Genomic DNA, 14,163 nt, shown 5'->3' on the forward strand with positions numbered 1-14,163 from the left:
GATTATCCACTGTGTCAAGGACAAGGTATTAGAAGGCGGAAAGACCGAAGTGAGGTACCCATTTTACATCTGGGCGGAGTGAGTAAAGTCGTGTTTAATGACTTTCCCAGACACAACGTCTTGCCAGGAACGCAAGGAATCGAACCCGTGACCTCTCAAGCTTTGACGCCAATTCTCTGCAAATGTCTAAAACTAGAATTGAGGATTGAGTAAGGATTTAGTTCAAGAAACCAAATCTTAAGATACAGTCCAGGTGATAAACCTACAACAAAAATGCAGGATGGAAAAGTACGAGAAAGGTTATATCATCTCAATCTCCATGACTAATAAACTGGTGGACGCACCAACTACTAAGTACCTAATACCAGCCCAGAAAAGAACAAAAAATAGACAAGCCTTCAAGTACCAGAGTTATCAACCAAGGGTTAAGAAGTTCAAAAACTCATTTTTTCCTAGAACTATCGTAGAACTATCGCTGTCACCAAGTACCATAGGGGCATTGTCATTAGATGGCTTTAAATAAGGTTTAGACATAGATGTTCAATGGTTAGATGTAACAAGTCGTTCAGTGTAATGTAGCCAGCTGCCGCCGCGCCGCGTGCCTGCGAAGCTGGTGTGTTACGTCAAAGTGTGGTTATACCGGCTATACAGATACAGATACAGAAGCTGGTGTGTTACGCCGAAGGGCGGTTATACCGGCTATACTATACATGTACATATAAAGACAGATACAGAACCACCCCTCTCTCGTCTGGACATGGCCCCTCTGTCGGCAGCGCGGTTTTCCGGGCCATATAAGTCATCTAAAAACAATCAAACTGCCATCATGCCAGCCATGTGAACAGGGTTTTACAGACGCTCTTCGATAAAATCTATTTGATAGGTTTCAAATTACTCCCACTCTATTGAATTTTTATTTGCTTTCTGACATAAATTGACAATAAAAAAGGAGAGTTAATTTGATACCGATGGCACATTTAGCGCTGGACAATGAAAACCGACAGAAAAGCACGAATTAGATTTGGAAGATGGTACTTTAGTCCACTTTGACGGCGGACCACCTAGAGATAATGTAGAAACTATAAAACAAGTTTATCATAAATACACTTTACCAGCTTTAGATAGTTTCAAGCGAAATTTAGTTCTCCGTATATTGCATTTCCTTTCATCGGCTGTATCCATTTACAGCGTCCACGTCTACCCCGCTTCCACACAATCACATAGAAGACACGGAAAATTGAGCGCAACTCAGTTACGACGTCGAAAAATAGCAGAACATGCCGGGACCATTTGTACATGCGGATCCTCTTTGTTGTCGATATTCATGCTTGCATTTCAAGCACAATATCTTTAGCTCAGAAATATTTTACTTCTGTTATACGTTCCTCAGCCCAGTATTGACACTTTTGCTTCATCCCGTGTTTTCAATTGGCAGGTTATATTGTGTCAAGAAAAATATGAAGAGTAGTTTTACCCAGACGGTTGGAGATGCTCCCTGGAATGCAATTTTCCGCCATCAATAAAATATGGCCGCTAAAACCAAGCAGACGCCAGACGTGGATTAGGCGACGCAGTGCTCCGTGCTCGTTAGGAAGTATCATTATGCCGTGATCACGAGCTCCGTATTACCCGGTGATTCTAATAATGACTAAATGCACGACTGAGGTTCCTTTGCCGACGTAGCAAATTAATAGGTCTTCCCAGTAAACCATTACTACTGAGACAGTTTATAGAGGATGAAAACAATGGGAACAGCGGGCACAAAGGACATCCCGAAAACTTTGGAATTGGACTGCATACATGAATTCGTAAACCAAACAAGCTAGAAAGGTAACATTTGCAAAGCAAATGCATAATGTTAACCTTCGCATATGGTTTGTTCTGTTAATTCTTACACAAACACATTCATATATATGGTTAGACAGGAGTCTAAATCCCTCCTGTTATCAAATTGTAACATGATGTAACCCAACAGCAGTTACCATGGTGACAGACGTCTGGTTCGGGTCATTGACCTTATTGGTTTGGAGAAGAAGAGGAAACAGAGCAAAAACAATATATTTTCCTTCGGCAAACATAATCAAAGCATATTATACAGCTGTTGCCATGGTATTTCTTTAGCATCAGGAGAACATTTGGTCACCTTTCAATGAGCAAAAAAATCCGGAGGTTATGTTTCATAGCAAATGCTTTCTAGGTGTCTGCGGAGATTTTGATATGATGCTTTGTTCCGTTTTGTTTTGTTTTTACAATACCCATTATAGCAGGAATGCACGTGAAAGAAGAACAACTCCAATTTCGGCTGCAGATATAATCCCTGTCCTTGGTGCTGAATTCATGGTGTTATTGCTACAGCTGTTGACATCAAGGGAAAATTACTCTTTCGGTGTGGATTAAAGGCAGGAAAATAGAAAAAACATATTCCAATGTTTCCTATAGCAACCCAGCACATAGAGCATTGCGGGGAAACATGTCTTCAAAAGAATAAAGGAATTCGAATAGCAAATCCGATGACGTTAGTACGAGAAGAATAGTGCCGATTTCTTGTGGTTCAAGAGGTAAGGTTTGGCGTCGTTGTTCTAATTTTGCTGTCCTTTTCACTAAAAACAATAACCGCCTTTTGTCGCACTTGAAGAAATGAGCCGAGTAAACATCAACTACAAATAGACAGCTAAGTTGTCGAGAGCGCCTCGGTGTGGTTTTTTAAGGAACTGCAGTTTCTTCCCCAGCAAGAAGACAACGTTACCGATGCAGCTCTAAGAAAAGTCGCTTGAGGCAAATGTGAGGACTATCAACTATCTATAGATTCATGCTTTGGCTAGACCTGCTTTGACCTCTTTTCCGATTTCTCCTAACTTGTCAGCACCGCTGATGGGCAGCGCCACCAGGCGGTGGTCCAGACGAACTACACCTTCGCCAAGCCCTTCCCGGCAGGCACCGCGGAGAAGATGCCTGTGTTCATAGGACACCAGATCGAGGTCAACGCCTCCAAGACGGAAATCGCCCTACAAACGAATCTACCTCGAAAATTCTCTAAATCTCAATTTAGGCAGCTTTTTTGTATCCGTTTATTCAGTATTTGCGGGACAGGATTTGAGGACCTTCAGCTATGAAATAAAGGTTGATGATAGCACTGCAGTTATCGAATGGGAATCATGGATCATTGTTTTCGAGGAGCACGGTGTGTCTGTTTTGGAGTGTTTGTGTGCGTGTCTGTGTGTGTTTGTGTGTGTGTGTCTGCGTCTCTGTGTGTGCGCGCTTGTGTGTGTGTGTCTGTTTTGGAGTGTTTATGTGTCCTGATGTGTGTTTGTGTGTGTATGTATGTGTGTGTGCTCGTGTCTGTCTGTGTATGTATGTGTGTACGTGTATATGTGTGTGTGTGTACGTGTGTATTTGTAAGTGCGAGGGTGAAACGTACACAGCATAACTGTTTCCTTGCTGAGATGTACCGGTAAGAGGGACGCAGATATCTCAGCATTATTATATATCGTACACCATAGTATTTACAGTATATGTACTTGTATTAGTCATTTCCACACATGTAAAAAAAATACAATTCAACAACGTAAAGTAGTATACCCAAAGCCTTTATTCCGAATATGATAAGTACATTTGCCCTGATAAAAGCTTCAAGTCTTCAAAAATGAAGACATACTTTTGATGTTGTCACAGTGGTTGTCATTGAAAGTCGACTTTTCTTAAAGTAGGAACTGCATCTAGTAACTTGCCATACATTTGGATGTTCTGACACTGACAGTAAACTTTGTCAGACATGTATGGTTGCTTCAAGTGCAAGTGAGGAGGATTTTTTTAAACAGCCATCTACTCAGAAAAGGAAAGAAAAGAAAACATAATAAAACACCTCTGTTCACCTTTTTTTTAAATCGCGATGCAGTTTTAATCTAAACTGCAAAGGAGCGCTCGATGGTACGCCCCACTCAAGCAATCCACGGTTTCACAGAACAGAATCAGAACACAAAATGTGAACTTATTTTGATAGTACAGATGATATTAAAGTTTGCCTCACTTAGAGAACATACCTGTGTTTAATGGTGTAAACGTCAGCACTTTTAGGAGAGATAATTTGGTTGTGTAAAGGAAAACCCCAGTATCCTATACTTTACCAACCTGATGAAACTATTTTCAAAACCCTGTTTTAGAACTAAGATCTAGAGGCAGACCAAGGAAGACATGGCTGGCATGTGTACTGGAGGATGCCAGGACGACCATGTACCAACCCAGTCTGACTCTAGAGGACCTGAGGACGATCGCCCACGACCGCCAAGTATGGCGCTGGACGCTGTGCAGACGGAGGGACGACTTTGACGCAGGCCACTCACAGAGAGGAGACCTACTCAAGTACAAGTAAGTAAGTGTTTTAGAACTATGATTGCCTGAGTCGGGCCATACCAGAGGCTAGCTGCTTACTGGCATAGATCAGAGAAGACCTTCTCCCGCTCCACCAGGGTGATCTCAGTCTTGGAGGCCTGAATGTCAACCTTCCGGAAGACGAAGAGCGGCATGATGGACTCCAGCCCGGGCTGCAGGTTCTGGGCGAAGGTCGCGTTGGTCATCACGTTGGCATTGTAGGTGTCGCCTTTCCCCTTCCCGCTGTACATGGAGAGATGGAAATGTTGTCATGTTGAACAAGCAAATTCTAACATCGTGTTCTAACGATCATAAGGGTAAATGTATAATCTTATCTAGACTGATACCTCTGTAAATAGCCTTACAATTCAGCCCTCCACGGCTACCAGGAGGCATGTATGTATTTTGCTAATTGATAAGGTCTAATAAACTAGTCCACTCCTACCACTACTACTACTATACTACTACTACTGAAGTGTTTTTTTCACACAAAAGTCATTGACAGTCGACAATTTTGTTTGACTGAATTGCGTGGTCATATGTGGCTCAGATCTTAAACCGTTAGGCCACTGAAGTAACCATTTGGCTACCAGTTCTCTATTGGTTACAGGGTTAGGCAGCAGGGAGAAGGTTAACCTTTAGCACACTGAAATAGCCGTTTGAATGTTGAATAAAGTTTGAAGCCCCTTACGTGAAAGTCCAGACGTTGTCGCTGCCGATGGTCCTGTCGCCGAGAACCTGCAGCCGCTCCACGTTGTTATCATGAGCCTGGACAGAGTTGGTCATCACAGGGCCATCGTCAGGGAACCCGGAGCCGACAACCTGCAACATCGATAGATCGTCAATAAATCGATCGATGAATCAATCAATCAATCAATCAATCAATAATTAATCAGTCGCTCCACGTTGTTATCATGAGCCTGGAGAGAGTTGATCATCACAGGGGCATCGTTAGGGAACCCGGAACCGACAACCTGCAACATCGATAGATCGTCAATAAATCGATCGATTAATCAATCAATTAATAATTAATCAATCAATCGCTCCACGTTGTTGTCATGGGCCTGGGCCTGGGCATGGTAAGGAAAGCATTTAGTACCGTTTATGTTACATTACCCTCGAGCGATGGCACATGATGTCTAAACGTCTGTCTGACTTTCTGACCTAAAACTGGGACCTGGATAACATGACTGGTGTCCAGTCTATCGCGGTTGGGGCAGGCTTTCTTCGGGGCTCTAATAGTTTTCCCCCGACCAGTACAACAGTTGGGAGTTGATTCGGCCCATCAATCTCCCGCCGTGACAAACCTACCTGGGAACCTAGCTGATATGATGAGTCAGGCGAGGAGGAGCTCCTGCTAGCCTCCGTAGCAGGCTTATAAGACTGGGGGTTTGGTGGTCTTCGGCTGTTTTCTGATTAGCCAGTTCTAAAAGGGCAATGTTGTCTATATGCAATCAGAAAACAGCACATAATAGCTCCCAAAGAAGTCCACCCAACCCCCCACCCAAACCACCCAGTTTTTGGCATGCTATGGAGGCTAGGCTTTTGCGGCCCCGAAGAAAACCCTCCCAAACCACGATAGACTGGATTGACCAGGTAACCTGGGGCTCTTAAGGGTCGATGAGCCATGTCATATGGTTACATGTCATGGGAGAAAAGGACAAGCATTTTGTTTTGTTCAACATAATTGATTAACCGCCTTCAGGCATAACGCATGTGCCCTAGTTTTGTATAGTCAAGCTGTGTAAGACCAGACTTTAAGGTTTGATCCACTCACACCGGGAAGGACTCCTACTCTTTCTTGATGAGGTCTTAAACATGTGTGAAGTGTGGCTCTCCTCAAACACGGGACTTTCTTTGCATTTCATCCTAGAGGACGTCCCTAAACGAAGCTAGGTACTCATTTTCACTTAAGTCGAGTGTGTAAAGAGTGCTTTTCCAACGAAAGACAACATTGGAGACTGCCAGGGATTCGAACTAACCATAATACCGTATTGGCTACCCTTGTTTTTTTTTTCAAAATAACAAGACGTATTTATCGTTGAAGAGATTCATTTGTCACGTATAGATACAGTTACTTGTGAATTCTTTCATCAGTGACAACTTTGGAAGGATAAGGATACTAAGACGTATTTACTCTTTACTTTTCTGTACGTTTACGTTTAGTGAGAACTGTCAAATATTTACCATTATGTAGGTCTTGGACTCTCATTTGAATAAAGATAGAACTTTTTTTAAACTGTGAGAGGAATGTCATGGGAGAGGCAAAGTTTGTCATTAAAATAAAACGTATTTACTCCTGATTGTTCTCTTCGTTAGCGTTTAGTAACTAAGCATTGTCAAACATTTCGCCGTTAGGTGGTTGTTGGTGTCTCGTTTTAATAAAAATAAACCTTTTTAAATGTGAGAGGGATGTGATTTAGAGTTTAGAGAGATTTAGAGCGAGAGAGTTTATCATAGAATGCTGTCTTTTCTTCGTTGGGTCTTCCCTGTTAAGAGCATATGTTTGTACGAAGGATACAAGAACAACCCCAATTTGGAACAAACTGTCACCAGCCACAGTAAACAGCAGCTCAGTAAATGTATTCAAGACCAAGTTGGCTATAGAGTGGAAGGACCACCCTGATAGACATGGATACGTCTTCTCCTACTAAATGCCCAAACTGTCTACACCACGAAGACGGCCTCATTACCCAGTAAGGGTACCTAATGGTCTGGATTCAGGTGAATATTCAGGTGAATATAAAGTAGAGTTTTATATTGAAAAGTTGAGACTCACGTGGAACTCTCCCTTGATCTTGTTGCCCTCGTAGGTGTAGCGGAAGTTGATGCTCATCACTCCGCCGTCCTCGAAATGGAACGTACGGTGCTTCTCGTACCTGCAACAACACACGGGGAGTATTGTTTGTTTTTAGGTGTCAAAATAACAGTACATAAGATTCAGGGAGTTTTGGAGACAGTTTTAGTTCCTGAAAATTGTCTGCATACATATTTGTACACAATCTCTAGCTGTCTGTTGTTAATGAATGAATGAATAAACTATATTGCTCGACAATCGTACATGTACATGTACATAGTACAATGTGTGGCAGAAAATCAACAAGGGTACATGGCTAATGTATTCTATAGTTATAACTACAAAATAGTATGACATTTATAACAGTATCCTATATATGTGTTACAATATAGCACTGTATGGATGATTTAGTCTTGCGTTTGGAACGAAGTACAGGAATACAAGAATTGATCTATGTCGACGGATATGGGAGTTGGACATGGCAACAAATTGCATACTTCAACAAGCGTTACTTAAGTGCCCAGAAGTGGTCCACGTGGCTTTGCACTGAGTAGACGTATTTTTAATAAATGCAATAAGTATTTAAAACATCGCAAAACTTACCCTCCGTTCTTGATGGCGTTTTGGTAGGGAGACTTCCCGCTGGGGAAGGGTAGGTACTGGTGGTAGCCGTACCCCAGGTTAGGCCCCAGGATAACGCCGGAGAAGGGCAGAGGACCTTTGGTGGATCGCACGGTGGTCTGCAACGATCCCTGCATGGTTCGGACACAGGTTTGAGACGTTTCGTTAGTACTGGTCTTACTAGACCTAAGCTTAGGGACACATTTCCAAACCGGGGTCCGCCCTAAACAAGCTCTCAGCCAGAGGTTTATGACCCGCAGCCCAAGAACTTTCGGAGCCGGGCGGCGGCCTCCAGGAGCGCGGTTTGTATGAACGAAAAATCAACAATTCATATCAATAATATAAAAAAGAAACAGTGCCCATTATTAAGAACTTTTCTGTGCTTTGTTGTCTTTTGTATCGTACTTTTCGTTTCCAAAAGCTGTCCGACAGGGCCCGGTGTGGGAAATGTGACCTAAACATTACTAGACTTACTAGTCTAAAGTCTACAGCAAGGCCACGAAATACATGGCGGAGGACTTTTCAAAAAGATCTGAGAAGGGTGAACATCCCCTGAGAGAAGACAGAGTCAGTAGTGTCAGATAACAGGAAGTGGAAACTTGCTGCCCGATGTGCCATCAGGCACATACAGGAGCAAGTAATAAGGTCTAAGGTAAGTCTTACTGCATTTACTATTTATTAAGCCCGTCATCCATTCAGAATATTCCCACCACCACCACCCAACCAACCAACCAACCAAGGTTGACTGTAAAATTCGGCAAGAGTCTGAACAGATTTAGGCCAGGCCTACCTTTCGACACCAATAGAATAGAATTTGAGTGAAATTTGAGTCAAATATGAATAGAAAAGCCGTACTTACATCCTTCGGGTTTCCGCTGCCGCCTCCCACCATGTCGAAGGCATGTCCGTTGATGGTGCCGAAGATGTGGCAATCGTGAGTGGTAGGCAGAGACTGTGACAAAACCGTGCAACATTCTTACAATTTCATTGCAACAAACAGCAAGATAGGCGCAACTGCTTACTGCAGTGAGATAGTTGTCAAATAGGCCTACAGCCTACTATCCAACAAGCCAAATTGCAGGCTATAGAAACATATTTTCGCCACTTCCACACAAAAATCCGTGTCTCCACGTCGATGTTGAGGGGCTCAAAACCCACCAGAAATTTTGCTATCACGGTTTACTTGTATAGCAGGGCTTTTAATTGCAAAACGTACCGGCGAAATCTGTCCATTGCTACAAAGGTACAAGGTGAAATGACTAGGCTTACATTCGAAGTTCTAAAACACTGCCAAAGTTTTAAAGCAATATGATTAGTATACCGAACTGCAAGCTTGCTTTCAACCGGCAAATTTACCGGCGAAAAATATCCAAAACCATTTGGATTAAACCGAGAAAAGAGGAACATACAAGGTAAATATGAATAGCTTTTTATGGGAAGTTCAAAAGGACAGGCAAAGTTTTTCAAGCCGTACGCTCATTATAACGAGCTGTAAGCTTGCTTTCAACTGGCAAATGCACCGGCAAAAAATGTCCCAAACTATCCGCCAATAGATTAAAACGGTAACAAAGGCACAAAGTGAACATGTACAGGTTTACATAGTTCTAAAATACAGACAAAGTTTCTAAAGTCGTACCATGATTGCCCCGAGTTGTAGTTGAGTCGAGTTGAAGTCAGAAGTCGTCTCAGAATTTGAAGATCTTTGGAGGACGTTCTCTTCGCAGAGTGCGGTACAATGCCGGGCCCCGCCTTTTTATACACTTTCTGACCAAAAGTGGGAGGAGCTATTTTGTTTTGGATGTACGTTTAATTACGATCATATGATCATCTTGTGAGCTTCAATCATATGATCGTCTTGAGATCTTTAGTCATATGATCGTCTTGTGATACTTACCGTAAATCTTCAAAAAAACTTCCCTTTAATCTTTGAGAATCATAACAATTAGAATCATACTGTACATGTCAAGGACGAAGAATACAAAAAAAGCATCGGCCGATTCTGCCCTACTTTTTCCATACAGTCGGCCAGGTGGCAGTTTTCCCAACAGAGACAAACCTTTTGAAAACCTTCTTGGGAATTCGTTTGCTATTGCAAAAAGAGAGAAGGAAACTATGTTTTATGGAGAATACAGGGACTAGATGTCTTTGAAAGTTTTACTTACTTAGTCTAGTGGTTTTAACGATTTCTTGAAACGTCAGTATTGTTTGTATTTTTTCCCAACATTGAAAACTCTGTCGAGCGCTCAGTCACATTCGTAATAAGGTCTTGATGGCGTAGTAGATAAAGTCTTTTATAGTTTAAACAGGCTAGGACAGAACGTTAACCAACCGACGTCAAGGCTTTAAAACACCATTTCCGTAACAAGACTGCATTTTGCATGCACATATGTCTGAAGAACGCACTCAGTTAGCCTTCGTAGCAGGCTTATAGAACTGGGGGTTTGGTGGTCTTGGGCTGTTTTCTTATTAGCCTAGTTCTAAAAAAACGGGGGTAATTCAACCTGGCCGGCTATGTTGTCTATATGCAATCAGAAAATAGTACATAAAATCTCCCAAAGACATTGAAGACCCCATAAAATCCTGTAGACCTGTAGGGCGAACACCCCATAAAATCCTGTAGACCTGTAGGGCGAACACCCCATAAAATCCTGTAGACCTGTAGGGCGAACGCACAGCACCTGGGACTGGTGTCCCACTTACACTAAATGTTGTTCTAAGGTTCTAAACCTTCAAAGAAGAAGAGACTCAATGCATATTTGGGGTTTTCGTTCATATCAATGGCAAAAAAAGATCAGTAAACTATGAGCCTTGAAAATGGACACAACTCATCAAGTTCTGATGACTCTCACAAACTGTGGAACACTAAACACTTATGTCTATTTGTGTATTTTTTTCAATATTAAAAGGGCTTTCAATGATAGAATATTCAGTCAGCTTGTGACAAATAACAATGATATCGGTGCACTTGTCTACGGCCGATTTTTTTTTAATTTCAAAAAGGCTGCAGAGTTTCAAAATTGACAGAGAATCGAGCGTATTTTACCAATCTATCATGTCACATTTGACAGTGGTGTCATGGCACTTGGCAGCCAGATCATTCATTTCTGATCTCAACCCTGTAATCAACTGTAATTAACTGTAATCACCCATTCATACCTGATCTCATACCTATATTCAGCCATGCCTTCAGGTGGTTTGAGATGGGAACAAAACGTGAGAACTGGAAACTGGACATGCACCTGCATCGTGTGATGTCACATCATTGAACCTGCTTTTCAATATGATAACCTCTGTTCAAATACCACTAAAAAGACTTATCGGGTTTCACTTTACTAGTATTTACACATATAGATGCGAACAAAACATGATAACTGGAAATAAGACTCGTCCCTGCATCAAGTCACATCGCAGGGATTTGTACATAGTTTAGCTATACATATGTTCTGAAAAAAAAGACGATGCCAACAATTATAGGAGAATCGCCATTTCAAGCTGTCTAGGAAAACTTTTCACCTATGTGCTTAATAAAAGACTAATGACATTTCTGGAAAGCATTTCATAAATCATAAAACCAAACCGGACAGGCTTTTGCAAGAACTACAGAACATCAAACAATATTTTCATATTAAAAACAATGATTTCCTCAACTGGAAAACGTCTTTTTGCTTGTTTTGTCGACTTTCCAAGGCATTTCATTCACTCTGGTGATTCTTTCATATTTATACTATCACTGAAGCCCCCCCCCCCATGCCAATAACTTTATAACCTACTCCTTTGTGACCTGTTCTTTAAAGACATCCAATTCAATTTCAGTGTGGCAAATATTCTGAATAAGGCGATCTGTATAATATTGACACATGCTATCCCACATTGGCACATTTGAATCAGTATTTCATACTTTAGGCATTTAAAACTACAAACTTGAAACTTTTTTTGCAGAAACAAGCCCCAAGATAAAGTCCTTCATTTTTGGAGAAGCGCCGTAAAAAACAATCCAGGTCCTTCCAGTAACAGTTTTTTTGGTCAGAATTTTGGGCATTTTTGCTCCATAAATGTCGATATACATTGGGACAGTGTTGTTTCAACTATGTAGATAAGTGACTAGAGTATTGAACTGCACTGGTTAAAACAAATTCATAACAAGAGTTCCGAGATCTCATACCTCTATGAAATATGGTCTTGATATGTAAATGTAAATTGTAAGTATTTTTCAAACAAATCAAATACAGATTTTTCCATATCTATACTATCACTGAAGCCCACTCCATGTCCATAGCCTCATAACCTACTTTCTTGTGACCTGTTCTTTAAAACAAATTCTCAATGACAGGTATTTTGCAAACAAAACAATAAACAGAAGCTAATTACAGGGTACGCTAAATGAACTGGCCTTTCTCACCAAAAATCTGTGTCTTGACGTCATTATGCCAGCCAGGCGCCGGCTACCTGCTGTGAGCCGTCTACAAAAACAAACTGGCCTTTCACAGGTGGCTGCAGAAATTTTTATATATTCCAACATGCAATCACAAGACGTGGTGACGGCACACTCAAGTTTTTACAACTTATATTAATGGACAATTTTTCAAACCGCGATGTTAGTCCTGCGGTACGGTATATAGCCAATTGTTAGAGATACCCCATACAAGAGTATTCCATACACTAATTTACCGTCCCTAGGTCGTGCCTTTTTGCTTTGCGGTTGATGCGTTGGGTTCGTGAGCTTGAGGACCGGGTTAGAATCCCGGGAGTAAAGAGACTGTCGCCCCTTTGGGTTTCACAATGCATCCATATAAACACTGTTTAAGTTGGTGCAGTTGAAGCATTTCTCGAAAGGAGGCGCTTGCACGCACTCACACGTGTAACATTCCATCGTTTGGGACACTTTTAACATTCTATTGCATTGACGTTGAATGCTCTCGGTTCAGTTTGAAAGACAAACATGACTGATAGTCGCAAGGGGGCGCTGGAGGCAATAGATGGTAACGGAGATGCATGTTTTAGTTCCGTAGTCCGGTGAAGGCTCTGGCTGTCACCTTATCCCACCCCAATCTTTCTTGTTTCTTCTTCTCTGCAGTTGCATGTGTGTAATCGTGTTCTGACTTTCAGTAATCTGTTTTTGACTGGTCAACGTTTGCCAAGTGCTATCACAACATGATTACCTTGCTCGAGTTGGCCAAAATTGCTCCTTAAACTGCAGGAACTATGCAGGAGTAACTGTTCATTTCTGCTAAAAGGTTTCTCTTCCAATTCATCACGGGAACATGTGAACCGATACGTCTAAACTTCTGAATGATTGTGGCATACAAATTAGCCAAAGCCGTCCTTTTTGTGTCCTTGAACGAGCTTTCGCATGACCTTGACCTATGATTTTGGCTCTTTATGAATACAAGTAAGAAGCAAACTATACTAGTGAATGCTTATCTTTATTCTATAACCAACCTCACAGTTTGTTTTTGGATATTTAAACCACTTCAAGTAGGGAATGACAACGAAAAGTGCTAATAAATGGCAGTGAATTTCAATATCAGACAGCATTCCTCATCCGTAATATTTTTTTGCGTTTAGAAGGGTAAAGATTTCCTTAACATATCGCCCTGAGGAACGAGTAAGACTCTCTACCGAAACGCCGAAACGTCGGCTAGCTATAGGTTATAACTCTTAGTTGTGCTGCAGAAACCTTTTACCATATACCCTTTTTCCTTCTTACTATAAATCAAATTATTATTCCCCGAAACTCTTCACAATATTAGGTTAGGCTGCTGGTTATGTCTACACATAATTCTTAAACCGTCGCCGGCATTTCAATCATAGCTCCTCGGGAAAGAAAGAACGTCTGCTAGACGATTCTAGAATCTAAGAAAAGCCTCGCGACCTTTGCATAGACGGGGCAGAACTTGTACCCACGGAATAAGGATATCAGGATTTGAAAAGAAAACCTTTGCTGTAAGTAACGCCAGAACTAAATGCCTTTGGCTGGTGCCATGGCAAAGGTTATCCAACATGACTTACCGAAACTGGTTTATTATTACGTACGCCGAGGTGGTTATATCTTTATCAGCACGAATGTCTATCTATCTATCTACATGCAGTCTAAAAGGCATGCGTGTGATCGTATATCTCAAAGAGCTTTGAGTGGATTTTCATTACTTCATATTTCGTCTTGGTGCAGGAAAAGTGTGATTATATTCGGTACTTATCTGGATTCATTTCAAATTCAGAAATTATTCATGGTCATGAAATATCTACAGATCCTACTTACGTGTTTCTAATGAGGATGTTACTGTCTTAGTTGCCTGGCCTATGAAACTTAAGCCCCTGTCATACATAGCCGAATATGGCCTCCCGAACACTACCTCCACCCCCCCCCACCCCACCCC

The 14,163-nt window shown here is 41.6% G+C and overlaps 1 protein-coding gene across 1 annotated transcript; it reads right to left on the reverse strand.

Annotated features, from left to right (window-relative positions):
- Nucleotides 1-4,424: 4,424 nt before the first annotated feature.
- Nucleotides 4,425-11,031, reverse strand: LOC109479620 (GFP-like fluorescent chromoprotein dsFP483). Its single transcript, XM_019781607.1, has 6 exons — nucleotides 11,026-11,031; nucleotides 8,646-8,738; nucleotides 7,769-7,917; nucleotides 7,148-7,247; nucleotides 5,060-5,190; nucleotides 4,425-4,611 (listed from the first exon to the last, which is right to left on the reverse strand). The coding sequence occupies exons 1-6, from the start codon at nucleotides 11,029-11,031 to the stop codon at nucleotides 4,425-4,427; spliced, it is 666 nt and encodes a 221-aa protein (XP_019637166.1).
- Nucleotides 11,032-14,163: the final 3,132 nt, after the last annotated feature.

The sequence above is a fragment of the Branchiostoma belcheri genome, unplaced genomic scaffold, assembly GCF_001625305.1.
Source record: "Branchiostoma belcheri isolate BF01 breed outbred unplaced genomic scaffold, Haploidv18h27 scaffold5, whole genome shotgun sequence".
NCBI classification, from domain to species: domain Eukaryota; kingdom Metazoa; phylum Chordata; class Leptocardii; order Amphioxiformes; family Branchiostomatidae; genus Branchiostoma; species Branchiostoma belcheri.